General features: G+C 40.3%; 1 protein-coding gene across 7 annotated transcripts in view; it reads right to left on the minus strand.

Annotated features, from left to right (window-relative positions):
• The window catches only part of LOC105468168 (HECT, C2 and WW domain containing E3 ubiquitin protein ligase 2), a 384,482-nt gene that overhangs the window by 80,544 nt on the left and 289,644 nt on the right, over positions 1-14,294 (minus strand). For all 7 annotated transcript variants that reach the window (XM_071073114.1, XM_071073110.1, XM_071073111.1 and 4 more), the window contains one exon: positions 10,239-10,424. In XM_071073114.1, the coding sequence (XP_070929215.1) occupies positions 10,239-10,424 (186 nt within the window). The remainder of the gene's footprint in view (positions 1-10,238; positions 10,425-14,294) is intronic.

Genomic DNA, 14,294 nt, shown 5'->3' on the forward strand with positions numbered 1-14,294 from the left:
TGGAAAGGCAAGACAACTGGAAGTAGGGGTGGGGGCGATTCTAGGTCATAGGGAGATTCAAAGATTTTCTGTTCGGCAGTTGGTTATTATCTAAAGATCTGGATGGAATCAATAGAAAGGAATGTCTGGGTTATGATGAGGGTTGTGGAGACCAAGGTTTTATCATGCAGATGAAGCCTCCAGGTAGCAGGCTTCAGAGACAAAAGGCTGTAAATATTTCTTATCAGACTCAAAGGGTCTGTTCTATCAGTCTTAAGGTCTCTGTTGTGTTAACGCCGGTCAGCTGTGAGGCATATCCAACCCCCCCCCCACTTTCCATCACGGCCTGAACTAGCTTTTTTAGGTTAACTTTGGAATGTCCTTGGATGAGAGGAGGGGTGCATTCAGATGGCTTAGGGGCTTAGAATTTTATTTTTGGTTTACAAGATGAAGAATGGCTGAGCAAAAAGTTGGAAGGAGCGGTCGGGCGCAGTGGCTCACACCTCTAATCCCAGCACTTTGGTAGGCCAAGGTGGGCGGATCACGAGGTCAGGAGATCGAGACCATCCTGGCTAACACGGTGAAACCTCGTCTCTACTAGAAATATACAAAAAATTAGCCAGGAGTGGTGGCGGGCACTTGTAGTCCCAGCTACTCGGGAGGCTGAGGCAGGAGAATGGTGTGAACCCAGAAGGCAGAGGTTGCAGTCAGCAGAGATCGTGCCACTGCACCCCAGCCTGGGTGACAGAGCAAGACTCCATCTCAAAAAAAAAAAAAAAAGTTGGAAGGAGCTGGGGCTCTCACAACATGATGAACTCCCTGGTCAACCCTAGACTGCCTATCTCTGAACATCTTTATGGGAGAGAATACACTTTTTTTTTTTTTTTGAGATGGAGTCTTGCTTTGTTGCCCAGGCTGGAGCACAGTGGCACCATCTTGGCTCTCTGCAACCTCTGCCTCCCAGGTTTAAGTGACTCTCCTGCCTCAGCCTCCCAAGTAGCTGGAATTACAAGCACGCACCACCACACTACCACACCTAATTTTTTGTATTTTTAGTAGAGACAGGGTTTCACCATGTTGCCCAGGCTGGTGTTGAACTCCTGACCTCAGGTGATCCACCTGCCTCAGACTCTCAAAGTGTTGGGATTACAGGCGTGAGCCACCATGCCCGGCAAGAATACAATCTTGTACATTAAAATGTATATGGGTTTTGCACCACAATACAGTTAAATCAAATCCTACTGGAAACACTGAAGTTTCCACACTGCAGAGGAAAGACAGTCTCTCTAAAAGAAAAATCAGAAAACACCATTATATGTAGGGATTTTCCCTATTTGGTGAATAGTGATATATCTATCATTCACCTTTAATACAGTTAGAATACAATTCCCAATTTAAGTAAAATGTACAGTTGGGAATTTATCAAGCTGGCATTTGAACCCATATTTCTGTCTGACCCCAAAGCCCAATGAGCAATACCTTTTCCCCCACCTCTCTTCTTTTCATACATCATCTCCTTTTTTCCATTCTGCTTTCTGCCTACCATCTTTTCCTTTTTATGTTCTTCCCACTCCCCTCACACCTTATATCATACTTTATTTTAGGAAAACATTTCAGTAGGTATTGAATGAGACTGACAGTAACAGCCACTCACAGTGCTTGGCCTCACCAGTTTCAACACTGCAAAATTTCAAGTGGAAAGACTGCTACTGATCCTAGACAGCATGCTCTACATACTATGCCCAATTCTCATTGCTAATCTGTTGGAAAGATGGCCATGGGTGGAAAATAGGTCCTATTTGTATCCCACAAGGGGCTCTATTTCAGAGTCAAATGGAATGTGTATATTGTTTACACATGCTTTTTATGTCTGCCAAGTACTTGGGGGAAAAGTCTTGATTAAGACCTCCATCAAAGCCACACAGCTAGGGCACTGACTGAATATAGCACTTCTAAGGAGCAATCCCTTGGTGTGAGTTTTGGCTCCGCTCTGGACCCACTGTGTGACCTTGGACAGATGTCCTTAGAGCTTTGCTTTATTCACTTAAAGGAGATTACTCAGGTCACAGTTGAATTGTGAAAAATAGATTCTACTTTAAAACGAAGAGGAGAGCACGCAAAGTCCAAGCATGGCATTTCTATTTGTGACACACATATCAATTATGTCAGGAAAATGGATCACTTTCCCACAGGAAGTGCCACCTAGTTCAAGCCAGCAATGAAGCTGACCTAGTAAATTTGGATCACTTTATGTCACAATTTTTGAATAGCCTTCAATTATTTATGAAAGTATCTACCATGTATTAATAAATACTGTCTAGAGGAGAGTATGTTGATAATGCAGACATGAAAAAAGAAATCGTATGGAAAAATAGATCATTTTCACATTGGTCACTAGTAAAGCAAATTTTGAACAACATTGATTCCCTAATGCTAAGTTTCATTAAGGAAATTCACTCAAGCTTTACAGTGCTGGGCCAACTAACAACTCAAAAACTGAAAGGAATGCAAATACACAAACTTGAATCTCATTTTTTAAAATGTCTACCCTTTCACAGCTTCGGGGCATAGTCAGAGTCAAAAAATATGGGTTAGTTGGAGCCAAGTGGTATTTTAGTGAAGCCAAACAAAATACAATTTTTTCTTTACACAATTCTTTCTTTCATTCTTTCTTTTTTTAAAAAAACAACAAACTCCTATTATTTTAAGAAAAGAAAAAACCATCACTATTTATGAAGAAATACCAATCTCAGGCTCAACAAATCTAAGTTAAAGAAGTTTGAAATTGTTTCCAGTTACTATTTTGCCACTAAGGAATACATATTAAAAGGCTATGTAAACAAAATAAAACAAAAAGTGCTTGCAACTATGCTACAGAAAGACAGAACATCTGATCTTCCATTTTTCTTTCTATAAACAGTGATGGAAACAGTGAAAGGACAATAATTGATAAGCCAGAAGTACTATGTATTGTATCTATTCTAAATTCTGGTTTCTTAGCCTACAAAGTCTTAGAAGTGCTCAAATAAGGGCTCATTGTAATCTACTTTCATTTTCTAAAGATTGTATTTACTTACCCATTCTCTTCCTTCCAACTTATAACTCTCTTCTCAGCTTCTGGCTCCTTCCCCCAAGATTCTCCCAGTTATAAGGAATAAACAAGCTATTATTTTCTCTACATTATATCTTAGACAAACTCTGTCACAAATAGTGGAGATGAAAAGGGCTGAATGATACAGCTTATCCTCAGTAAAAAATCGTCATGCTAACTTGGTTCTTTTGAAGGAATCAGTAGTCCCAATTATTTCATGACATCTGTATAAGTCACAAAAACGGTTATAGAAAAGTATTACATTTAACTGCTATGACTGTAGCTCTAAAGGTGCTAGGAGAGGAAACAGAGATTTGTGGTACTTGGGCCAGAGTCCTGAAAACAGACGATTAGTAGCTGTGGACAAATATAATATAAGTACCACACTTTGATGTAAAATGTTAGCTAAGGGAGTGGTATTTTATGTGTTGGGAGTGACAGTATTTAGGTATTCAACCTAACGTAAGAGGGGAGCCAGTGGTATGTTGGAGATAGCTTGTACCAGCTCGTGAAAGCTAACTGTAATTTTAAGGAATTCTGTGAGCAGGTTGATGTGATGCTGACAGCATGTAACTGACCATGTTGGGAGAATTTACACCATGAAAATTGGCAAGTGCTACAAATCAGCCCTCCTCCCCACCTGCCCCAGAGAGCAGATTGTTCAACATTTCCCAGCTTACAGCTGTGGAACACTGGGAATATAGTTATCCAAATTATCACATTTCAGGTGGAGTAGAAGGGCATTACCATGAAATGTTGAAATCATATATATGTATGTATGTATGTATGTATGTATGTATGTAACCCATGCAGGTCATAAAGACAACTGTTAAAAAAGAAAAGGCAAAAGCCATCTCTGTACTTAGGCAATTTCTTCAAGATTCCATGAGTCTACCATTTTACTCAGAAATTTATTCATAAAACTGATCTCTGCTCTATTCTCTCATTCAAAAAGGTACATAACCCCTAGACAGTTTATTTTTGCCATTTGCCTTCTATGTATACTTATGCATTATTTTTTTCTAACATATTTTTACCTTTTAAAATAGACAAGAAGTCCTTAAAAACCAAGTGCTATCTATCAATTTATAGTTTAATTCCATCAACAGCTAGATTGCTGCATAACTTAAGGTAATTAAACCAGGTGCCCACCACAAGAGGTATTTGTTGTTTCCAAGCAATTAAAAATGTATCACAAAAGTAACAAATGTGGTGGTCAAGTAGACAACGAACGTATTTTTCAAAATGTAGCACTTATCTTGCTAAGAGACTTTTGAAATTATAGTAAGTTGTGGCCTCCAAATATTAAGTTGCACTTTACTCAATGAGCTAAATAGGACTTGACCCAGTAAATACTTGCCATCGGTTTCATGCAAGATTGAAACCAGGGTCTAGGTCATTACTGAAACAACTGTAGCTACACAGGCTATTAGGGTCTGGTAAAATGAGAATTCTCCAATCGGCTCAGCCTGTGGTAATTTCTGCCATACAAATATTTGTTCTGTTCTAAAATCTGTCCTCGTGACCATAGCTGCTATTTGCTGTGGTTCTCAAAGTTGAGTATTTGGACCATTCTGATACTTAAACTCCCAATCTGACACCCCAAGTCAAAACCTCTAGAGTTACAAAGCTTGGACATAGAAATGGAAGCCAATTTAGCTGGGAGATATTGTAACACATGATTTCTGAAGGGAAAAACACAAGAAACTATGGGAAAGATATTTCACTTTAAATAAGAAGATGGTTCCCATTATACATTTTTATTTTTTAAAATCCCATGACATGTATGATATGTCACTTATAAAGTTCAAAGTTTCTTTGCATCTCGATTTAGGCCCAAAGAGAATAATGCGGGGAAAAAACCCTGAGTTAATATTGTTTGAGAGTCTAAAGCAAAGAGGCAGGGGGAAATAGTCCATATTTAACATCTTAAAGGGAATTTTTTAAAAAACAGAGACTTTTTGGCCGGGCGCGGTGGCTCACGCCTGTAATCCCAGCACTTTGGGAGGCCAAGGCGGGCGGATCACAAAGTCAGGAGATCGAGATCATCCTGATTAACACAGTGAAACCCCGTCTCTACAAAAAAATACAAAAAATTAGCCGGGCATGGTGGCGGGCGCCTGTAGTCCCAGCTAGTTGGGAGGCTAAGGCAGGAGAAAGGCGTGAACCTGGGAGGTGGAGCTTGCAGTGAGCCCGCGCCACTGCACTCCAGCCTGGGTGACAGAGCAAGACTCCATCTCAAAAAAAAAAAGAAGAAGAAAAAGACTTTTTTCCCCCCCAAAATTAAATCAAATAAGCCCATTATGTAAACTTGAGAAATAACAACTTACACAGTTTTGTTTACTCATTATCCAAGTCATTTTGTAGCATTCTCTCAGTTTAACTCTCTGCAGTGTAGTATCCACTGATTTCATTGAACTGTTATGTTTCTCCTGAAATTCACTCATTATTTCTTCACAGGAACCAGAAATACCCACCTGGTGCTTTCCTGTCTCTGTGCCTTTACTTTGGGTGTTTTCCCCACCCCATTCCTATTTTTTCTCTCCTCCAAAATCTCTTTTAACCAAACTTCAACCCCTCATTTAAAGCTCACCTCAAATACTGCTGTTACTATGAAAACTTTCCAGGTATCTCATGCCAGAAATAAGTCATTCGACAGTGGACCCTTGCATAGCACAAATCAGTGCTAAGGCGCACATTCTTTTATAATTCAAAGAAGAGGCATTTAGGGTAAAAGAGCAATGTTTAGGAAAGGAATGGTTAGTGGCTTTACACAGGAAGGGCATGATTTTGTGCCAAAGTGTGGATCTGATTTCAGTTCCAGTTCTAAGTTATTTGGCTTTCAAGAATGTTTCTAAAACCTTACTTTCATGATCATGGCTGATGGAGAATACAACCACCAGAGTAGATGTCCACTGGTACAGCAAGAGAATAAATCCACTGAGACACCACAGTATCAGAGCACTCATCATAGAGAAACAGAGAACATTCCACGTCATTATACAGGTGTAAGGCAGGAGCAAACAGCCCAGGCCAGACGACCCTGCAGCAATCAAGAACGACGTGGACAGCAAAGAACTGTAACACCAAAAAGAAACCCTGCTGTGAAAATACCAGACCGCCATGGTTAAGGGAGACCAGCAGTTCCTTAAGAGGAGGAATAGGACGCTGACATGAATTCTACAGTATATCCCTTTTACATCATCATGTATTTCCTATAAGAGTAAGGATTCGTCAATTAACAAATCTGTATCATTTTCACGAAATGCCAAACTGATGAAACTTTTTAGTTACTGTTCTATATAGATCCCTGCTTCTACCTCTAAATTTCAGTAAATTATGAATGATAATAATACCTACCTTACAAATTATCAGGAGGCTCCCACAGCATCCTGCCAAACCCTTACTATCTTCATTATAATTGCTGAAGCTATCCCTTCACCCTCCTTACTGGTGAGAGGCAGGAGAAGAGCACAGACTCTGGAGCTGGACTGCCTGGGTTCAAATCCAATTCCACCACTTACTAATTGTGGGACCTTGGTCAATTCACTTAATCACGCTGTGCCTCAGTTTCCTCTTCCATATAATGTCGATAAAAATAGCACCTATCTCCAGGCTGCTGTGAGCACTAAATGAACTAGTGTCTGGCCCAGGGGCAATGCTACACACTCCAGAATGCTACATTAAGTGGTAAATTTTTATCATTGTTAGCACAATGGTGCACACCTCAGAAGTGTTGCTGAATGACTAAATAAGTGAAAACACGAAAGGAAGATGTTACACTAGAGAAGACAAGATGGAGGCAAATTTCAGCCTGAGAACATTCCTGTTAAGCATAATTTCCTTTCATGTAGATGAGGATATGGACATCCTGTTCCACGTCAACTCTAAAAATCAGTTATCACTGTGGGAAAATAACTTCATAATAGTTAATAGCTTTTGATGTTGCATTACACGAAAAATGTTTTCTCCGTTCAAATGTTCTAGAAGCACAGCAACTCATTTTTAAAAGGGGTTAGCCAGGCAGGGTGGCACGTGCCTATAGTTCCAGCTACTGGGGAGGCTGAAGTGGGAGGAGTGCTCGAGCCCAGGAGTTCTGGACTACAGTGTGCTATGCCAATCAGGTGTCCACACTAAGTTCCCCATCAATATGGTGACCTCCTAGGAGTTGGAGATCACCAGGTTGCCTAAGGTGGGAGGGACCAGCCCAGGTTGGAAATGGCACAGGTTGAAACTCCCATGCTGATCAGTAGTGGGATCATGTCTGTGAATAGCCACTGTACTCCAGCCTGGGCAACACAGCAAGATCCAGTCTCTTAAAATAAATATTATTAAATTCAATTAAAAGGGGCTAAAATTCCGGGGTTGAAAGAAAACCTATTAGCTGCCTATTCATAAGACAGGAGACAGGACTCCTAACATGCTGCCCAAAGCAGAGTCGCCAGATAGACCAAGCGCCAGCCTTCCTGAATGTTCCTTTACGTTATTTTAATCTACCGGAAGCTGGTGACTTGGAAAGAAACTTACATAGGAGAATCACACAGAGATAAACTTGCTTTAGTTAAGGTATCCAGCTTAGCTAAAAATCGTATTAAAGTCTTAATGCATGACAGAGAGAGATCAGGCTAAAGTGATAAGCTTTTGGGTCTGTCTACTAATCTGTCTTGTCCACAAGGCAGGGGTCCTTCAAGTCTTTCACCCCAAACAGCATTCTAATGTAAAAGCCAGCAGCAGATTGTGAGGTCAGCTCTCTACCAGCCTACACTCAAGGTTCTGTACAATGCCAACTTCAAGTTGTAACACCCAGATTAGTAAAAACATCCCCAGAGAATAGATGTTTTGGATAGTCATGTCATGAACATTGTTGAGATAATGTTTACTCCTGTTTAACCACCAAAACTTTTATAAAAGCTATGAGACAGAACTCGTTCTTAAGAATACATTACAACTCTTCTTCAATAGTATCCTAAATGTAATTGAAACTTTTTTCAAGGTCCAGGGGTTAGTAAAAGAACCTCTCTCCTAAAGTGTGTCTGGCAAGTTATGACTGGCAAGAAGGGACTAACCCCTGCCTTAACAAGTTAAATCTCAACACAGAGCAGAAACAGATGCAGCATTATCCATTATCTTAACTTGGGTTTTCCCTGGACCTCTGATTCTCTAATGAACACAGCTCCCTCATTCACGATTTCAGGTAAAATCTTGTCAGAGCTGAAAACAGATGAATTCTTGTTGTGCTACTACTCTTTAATACCCAGGTATAATACTACCAGTATTTTTCAAAGTCCTTACTTGGACCATCTATGCCCTTCCATCCAACGGAACATTTACAGACACTGGGCTCTCAGGCTGTTGAACCAAATGCAGTACCAGCAAAGCCGTATCTTCCCCTGGTGTCCCTGCTTCCAGCGTAGTGTTCTGGAAAGGCTTCTCTGTCATGCCCATTTGACTCTAATTCAGTGTCATTTTACCTGTGGTCCAGGGACATAATCACAAGCCCAATTCTCTTTCACCTCTCCTAAACTTCGTGCTTGCCACTTCTAATCTTCTCTTGGCTGGGAATTAGAGGTTTATTAAAAACATTTGCAGGATGAGAGTTTGAGGGCTCCTCCCACGCATTAAAATACATGCATTTTCTGACAACCATTTTGGCTGCTCATAGGTTCTCAGGTAATACTGCTGGAAGCTGAGTTCAGGATAAGTAAGAGGCTATTGTGGTAAAGGTCCCTCTGCTAGAGGGAACTTTGGAGCGGGGATGGCATTTACTGAGTACTTTACGTGCTCCATTTGCCTTGAATATTGATATACTTTACTCCTTACTTCTTTCAGGTATTTGCTCACCTATGGCCTTATCTGTGACACCTTCCCCAACCACCCTCTATGAAATAATATTCTCCATTCCTGTCTTTCACTAGACCTCATTTGTTGCTTTATTTTTAATCATAGCATTAATCAGCTCTTGGTATACAAAGAATAGTATGTTTGTTTATTTGTCTATTGCCTGTCTCTGAGACATGAATGCTGCATTCATGAGAATGGCAGTTCCACAAAGTAGTTGGCTTATCTGTTTTGCTTAGGTACTCAATAAATATTTGTTGAACAAACACTCCAAGGGTTGTTAAATACATTAAATATCATGCCATTTTAATTTTCCCTACCCTTCAAGTCACATATTCCCAGACTTTTTATAGACAGAGAAACTGAAGTTGGTTACTCAATACTTGGAGAGCATAATGTCATGGTTAAGAGCATGGTTCCTGGAACCAGGTTGGCTGGCCTACAGCGCAGCTCAGCCACTGCCTGTCTCTATGATGTCAGGCAAGTCACTGAACCATTCTGGACATGGAGCTGCTTATCTGTAAATGGCAATAATGATAGTACTGCTTTATCAAAGTTGTGGTGAGGGCCTTCTATCTATAAAGAGCTTAAACAGTTCAGGTCTCATAGTAGGTACTACATAAGAGTTACATAAATAAAAATTAAATCTTAGCTGAGGGTCACCTTATAACAAGCACTAACTTTCTCATTCTGATTTCTTACTCATAGAATGACTTCCTGATTGTAACCAGGCTTTCCGGTTCATCCATCTACAGAGGAAGTACAGAGGTAGCTATTCTGGCCTGTGTTGCACAGTTACATATTTCTTGTCATAAATTAATCAATCAGTGAGTTTTGGTTAATGTGCTAACAAAATCACGGTTCTGAACCAGTAAGACTGAGGCCGAAGCCCAGACAGTGTCACAAAGACACACCTCATGCAGTTGCTTGGTTAGTGACCTCCTAGCCACCTCTCCAAACAATACCACAACTTTTTATTCAAATATCTACAACACAAGCTGAGTCACTAGGGAGAAGGAAGCACTGCCTGAGAACCCTTTTCTCTAATCAGCAGAGCATGGAGAGAGATGACAGGCAGGAGAGTTTCCAGGGAGAAGCAAATGCTTTGCCAGCCTCACAGCCCTCCCTCCGCTCCCTCCACGACTTCAGAATGGCACAGTCACTGTTTGTGGTCACAAACAACCTGCTGTCCAGGTTTCACTTGAACAGAAGGTGGAATGTTTCACCTCACAAAGAGCCTTGGCCCTCACTTGAAGGGTAGAGCCAAGTGCCGAAGCCACAAGCAGTCCACAGGCATTCGGCACTCCCTGAGGCATCTCCCTCGTGTTACCTTGCCCTGGTGATCATGTTTCATTTCCCATCCCCGCGGCAGCTCTAGCTGTTTGTTCGCGAACATGTTGAGGAATCCCACAAGGTCCCGGTTATGCTGGTAGCGTTCAAAGTGGTGGGTGTCCCGCCGGACTTTGGTGATCATGTGCTTCAAACACGTGTTGTTTGTAAACATGCGGTAGGCACTCTAAAGAAAAGAATGGAGAACCCATGTTAACCCATTTGTGACATGCAGAAGCACCAGAAATACTACACATGGGTATGGCTACTCTTCCAATAAGTAATGAAATGCATATATAGGCTTCGACAGAATTCTAGACCCATGTATGGAAACAGCAGACAGAGCAAAATATCTTGAACGAAAGAAAACATAAAGACCACAGAAGGTAAGGCAGTCTCCACAGCTGGTGTCTAGGTCTCTTCTTTTAAATTTTTATTTGTATTTGAAGTTCTGGGGTACATGTACAAGATGCGCAGGTTTGTTAAATAGGTAAATGTGTGCCATGGTGGTTTGCTGTACCTATCAACCCATCACCCAGGTATCAAGTCCAGCATGCATTAGCTATTTTTTCCTAATGCTCTCCCTCCCCCAACCCCACTCCCCAACAGGTCCCAGTGTGTGTGATGTTCCCCTCCCTGTGTCCATGTGTTCTCATTGTTCAGCTCCCACTTATAAGTGAGAACATGCGGTGTTTGGTTTTCTGTTCCTGCGTTAGTTTGCTGAGGATAATGGTTTCCAGTTCCATCCACGTTCCTGCAAAGGACATCATCTCATTCCTTTTCATGGCTGCATAGCATTCCATGGTGCATGTTGTATACATACTACATTTTCTTTATCTAGTCTATCATTGATGGATATTTGGGTTGATTCCATGTCTTTGCTATTGTGAATGATGCTGCAACGAACATATATGTGCAGGTATCTTTGTAATAGAGTGATTTATATTCCTTTGGGTCAATACCCAGTAATGGGATTGCTGGGTCAAATGATATTTCTGGTTCTAAATCTTCAAGGAATTGCCACACTGTCTTCCACAATGGTGGAACTAATTTACTAAAGAACAAGCATGTTGTGGAGTCTCACTACACATGGGCCATTAAATCCTGAAGCTGGTTTTAGGAAAGAAACACACAGTCAAAATTACACGACACTGGAGATGAATATGCCACCTTACAGAGAGCCCTGACATAGCCAGTTTCTCCCCCAGTATTGGACTAGGTTATTGGCTCTTTGAGTGAGTGTCAGATGACACAAGTAGTATATACTTTAGGGCCAAGTTGCATGGAAAAATGCTTGCCATATATTTCTATACTAGAAGGACATGCAATGGAATGAGCTGCTCTCACTGACCATCACACCCAACTGAGATCACAATAGACTGAGGTTTTAGAATCTCACCCTTCATAGAGGCATATAAGCTTGGTGAATGGAATAGCAGGCTGAGGTGCCTAGGCTGTACATCTCATTCTTTTTTCTTTTTCTCTCTTTTTCCCTGTGTATATTTGGTTGGATGTATATAAATGAAATGCAAGTTAAAAAAAACTCCACTACACCACCACACAGAAAAGCGATTGTTTTATCTAAAACCTTACAGTCTTCATTTCTATCTTTAAAGATGATTCCACAAACTGATTATAAGTCATGATTGTCCACATATGAGTCAGTCAATAAATATTTATTGCATAATACCATGCACAAAACAGCAGAAGAGGAATAACTGTACGGCAGCTGTTTCCTTGAATCATCAGAGGGAATATGATATTCATGAAACTGACCAGGCCGTGAATGATCTATCCTGGAACTGTATTCTTCTCAGATTGATTCAAAGGGCTTTGGATTCCTTTTATCTTTAGTGTCTCAGGGACACTAGACTGAGTCTGGAGGTCTTCCAGCTTTATGTGTTCTGTTATCTATTTTAGTCTACATTGTATGGGTTCTGTTATCTATTTTAGTCTAAACTTTATGGGTTCTGTTATCTATTTTAGTCTAAGACAGCCCAAGGCAAACCACAAGGACTCTAAAGTCTCTGGAAATGATTTCATTTTAATAAACATTTATTGTCTTTGCTGTGCCCAGTACTGTGGTCATTATTAGGGATCAAAAGAGGAATGAGTATGAAGACAGTCAACAGTACTCCAGTCTTTCTAGGATCCCTCAAGATGTGTCATGTCCAGGTCAAAGCATTTATTGCTGATGTGAGTCCCTCTAGAGCTTTCTTCCCTTTGACACAGCAACTGGCAATGTTTGAACAGGGATACTCCCCAGTCTGGCTCCCTGGGTCCCTGAGTGACCACAGGGACCCTGATAACCTGACTTGGAATGAGAAGTAATCCTTTGTTAGCTTAAGCCACGGAGATTTGTTGGTCGTTATTGCTGAAGTACAACTTAAACTATTCTGATTGATTCACCATCATTAAATACTTGTTCCCTATCAAAACAAATTAAAGGAAAGACGAAAGGAAGGGAGGAGGAACGGAAAAAGAAAGAAGACCACAATGAACCATCCTTGAACCTTAGTTCCTCAGTACACTTGAATATAAAGTACTTTGGAGTCATATTTCAACCGACAGTCTAAATGAGAGGAGGTTTTGATGGCTGTGAGCAGTTGTGTGGTTCAGAGCAGAGAGTACTGTCAATGTAGGCAGGCCTATGCAGGGGCTCTGGGCTATTAGAGAGCATGAGAGAACAGGAAAGTGATACCATGAAAGCAGAGAAGGAAATAACAGAAGTTGGGCAATGTCAGAAAAAAAACCTAACTTCAGCTAAGTAATAGTTTTGCCTCTATTGGCTGACTGCTTTGAGTTTTAAATACAATCAGCAAGGCAACTGTTTTCTACATTTGGCTCAGTGTTGCTGATATATTTTCACATAAGTCATTGCAAGTTAGAGTCCTGAGACCACACTAGTTTGTGTAGGGATCATAGTGAGCTTTCAGGTCTAACTACCTAAGAGTAAAACAAATATTAAATCTCTTCAGGGACAAATTATTTGGGGGATAATTCTGTCAGATAAATCATTACATTAACCGTTGTTCTAAATAGGTATACCTTTTTGTCACCTTCACTGCTCCCTCTTCTCACTAAAATAAGTAAATAGGCCACATTCTGATTTCTTATCTAGAGCACCAGAAATGCTCCTCACTTTGTTAGAAAAGAACTTCATTAGGGCAAGAAGTAGTGGCAATTAAGTTAAGAAACCCATCCCAACCTCAGGTTTGAAGTAATTCCCTGGGGCTGAATAGCTCTTTAAGCACAGAAATCTTAATGCTGGTCTTATAATTAATTATGCCCTTTCATCTTCCTCCTCTCCACTCAATGAAACATGTAATATGGTGCCAAACACATCCGATCTTTGCAAAGAGCATCTACCAAAGTAATTCAAAGCAAGAAAGATTTCTCTCAGTAACTAGTAAACAACCTTTAGATCCACAGTCTTTTCAAGTCTGAATAGTAAGTACATGACTGTTAGGGTCTACACAAAACACTTCAGCCAAACAGGAACATACTTCTAGACTGCTATGTTTCTATAAAAAAAAACACAAAACTATGTTTGAATAAGTGCATATATATGTTTATGCAAAAACTGCATGTGTATAGATATGTATATATAGTTTATATGTGTGTGTGTGTATATATATATAATTTATAGATCTACAGTTTGGGAAGGATATGTATACTCCATATAGAACTACAGTGCAGATTCTAGTCTCAGCTCTGTCACTCAGAGAGACAAAGAAAACTATTTAATCTCTGTCTCAATTTGCTTAACTGTAATATGGGATAATAATAACTCCCTTGCTTTCTCCATAGGCACGTGAGATTCAAATCCAGTTAGACAAAGGATGGTAAAGTAATTTGAAAAGGTCAAAATCACTTTACGAATACAGGCTATAAGTAAATAAAAATATATAGGGGATTATATCTATCATACCTGTGTTATATCATACCTGTGTTATAACAGATAAAGAGAGCAGCAAAATTGTTCACCACTTTTAGTCTTTAAAGATCTTGCGCCAGCTAAGCTTCATTAGTTATGTGCTAAGCCCCATGCTAAACC

Source organism: Macaca nemestrina, chromosome 11, assembly GCF_043159975.1.
Source record: "Macaca nemestrina isolate mMacNem1 chromosome 11, mMacNem.hap1, whole genome shotgun sequence".
Classification (NCBI taxonomy): Eukaryota; Metazoa; Chordata; class Mammalia; order Primates; family Cercopithecidae; genus Macaca; species Macaca nemestrina.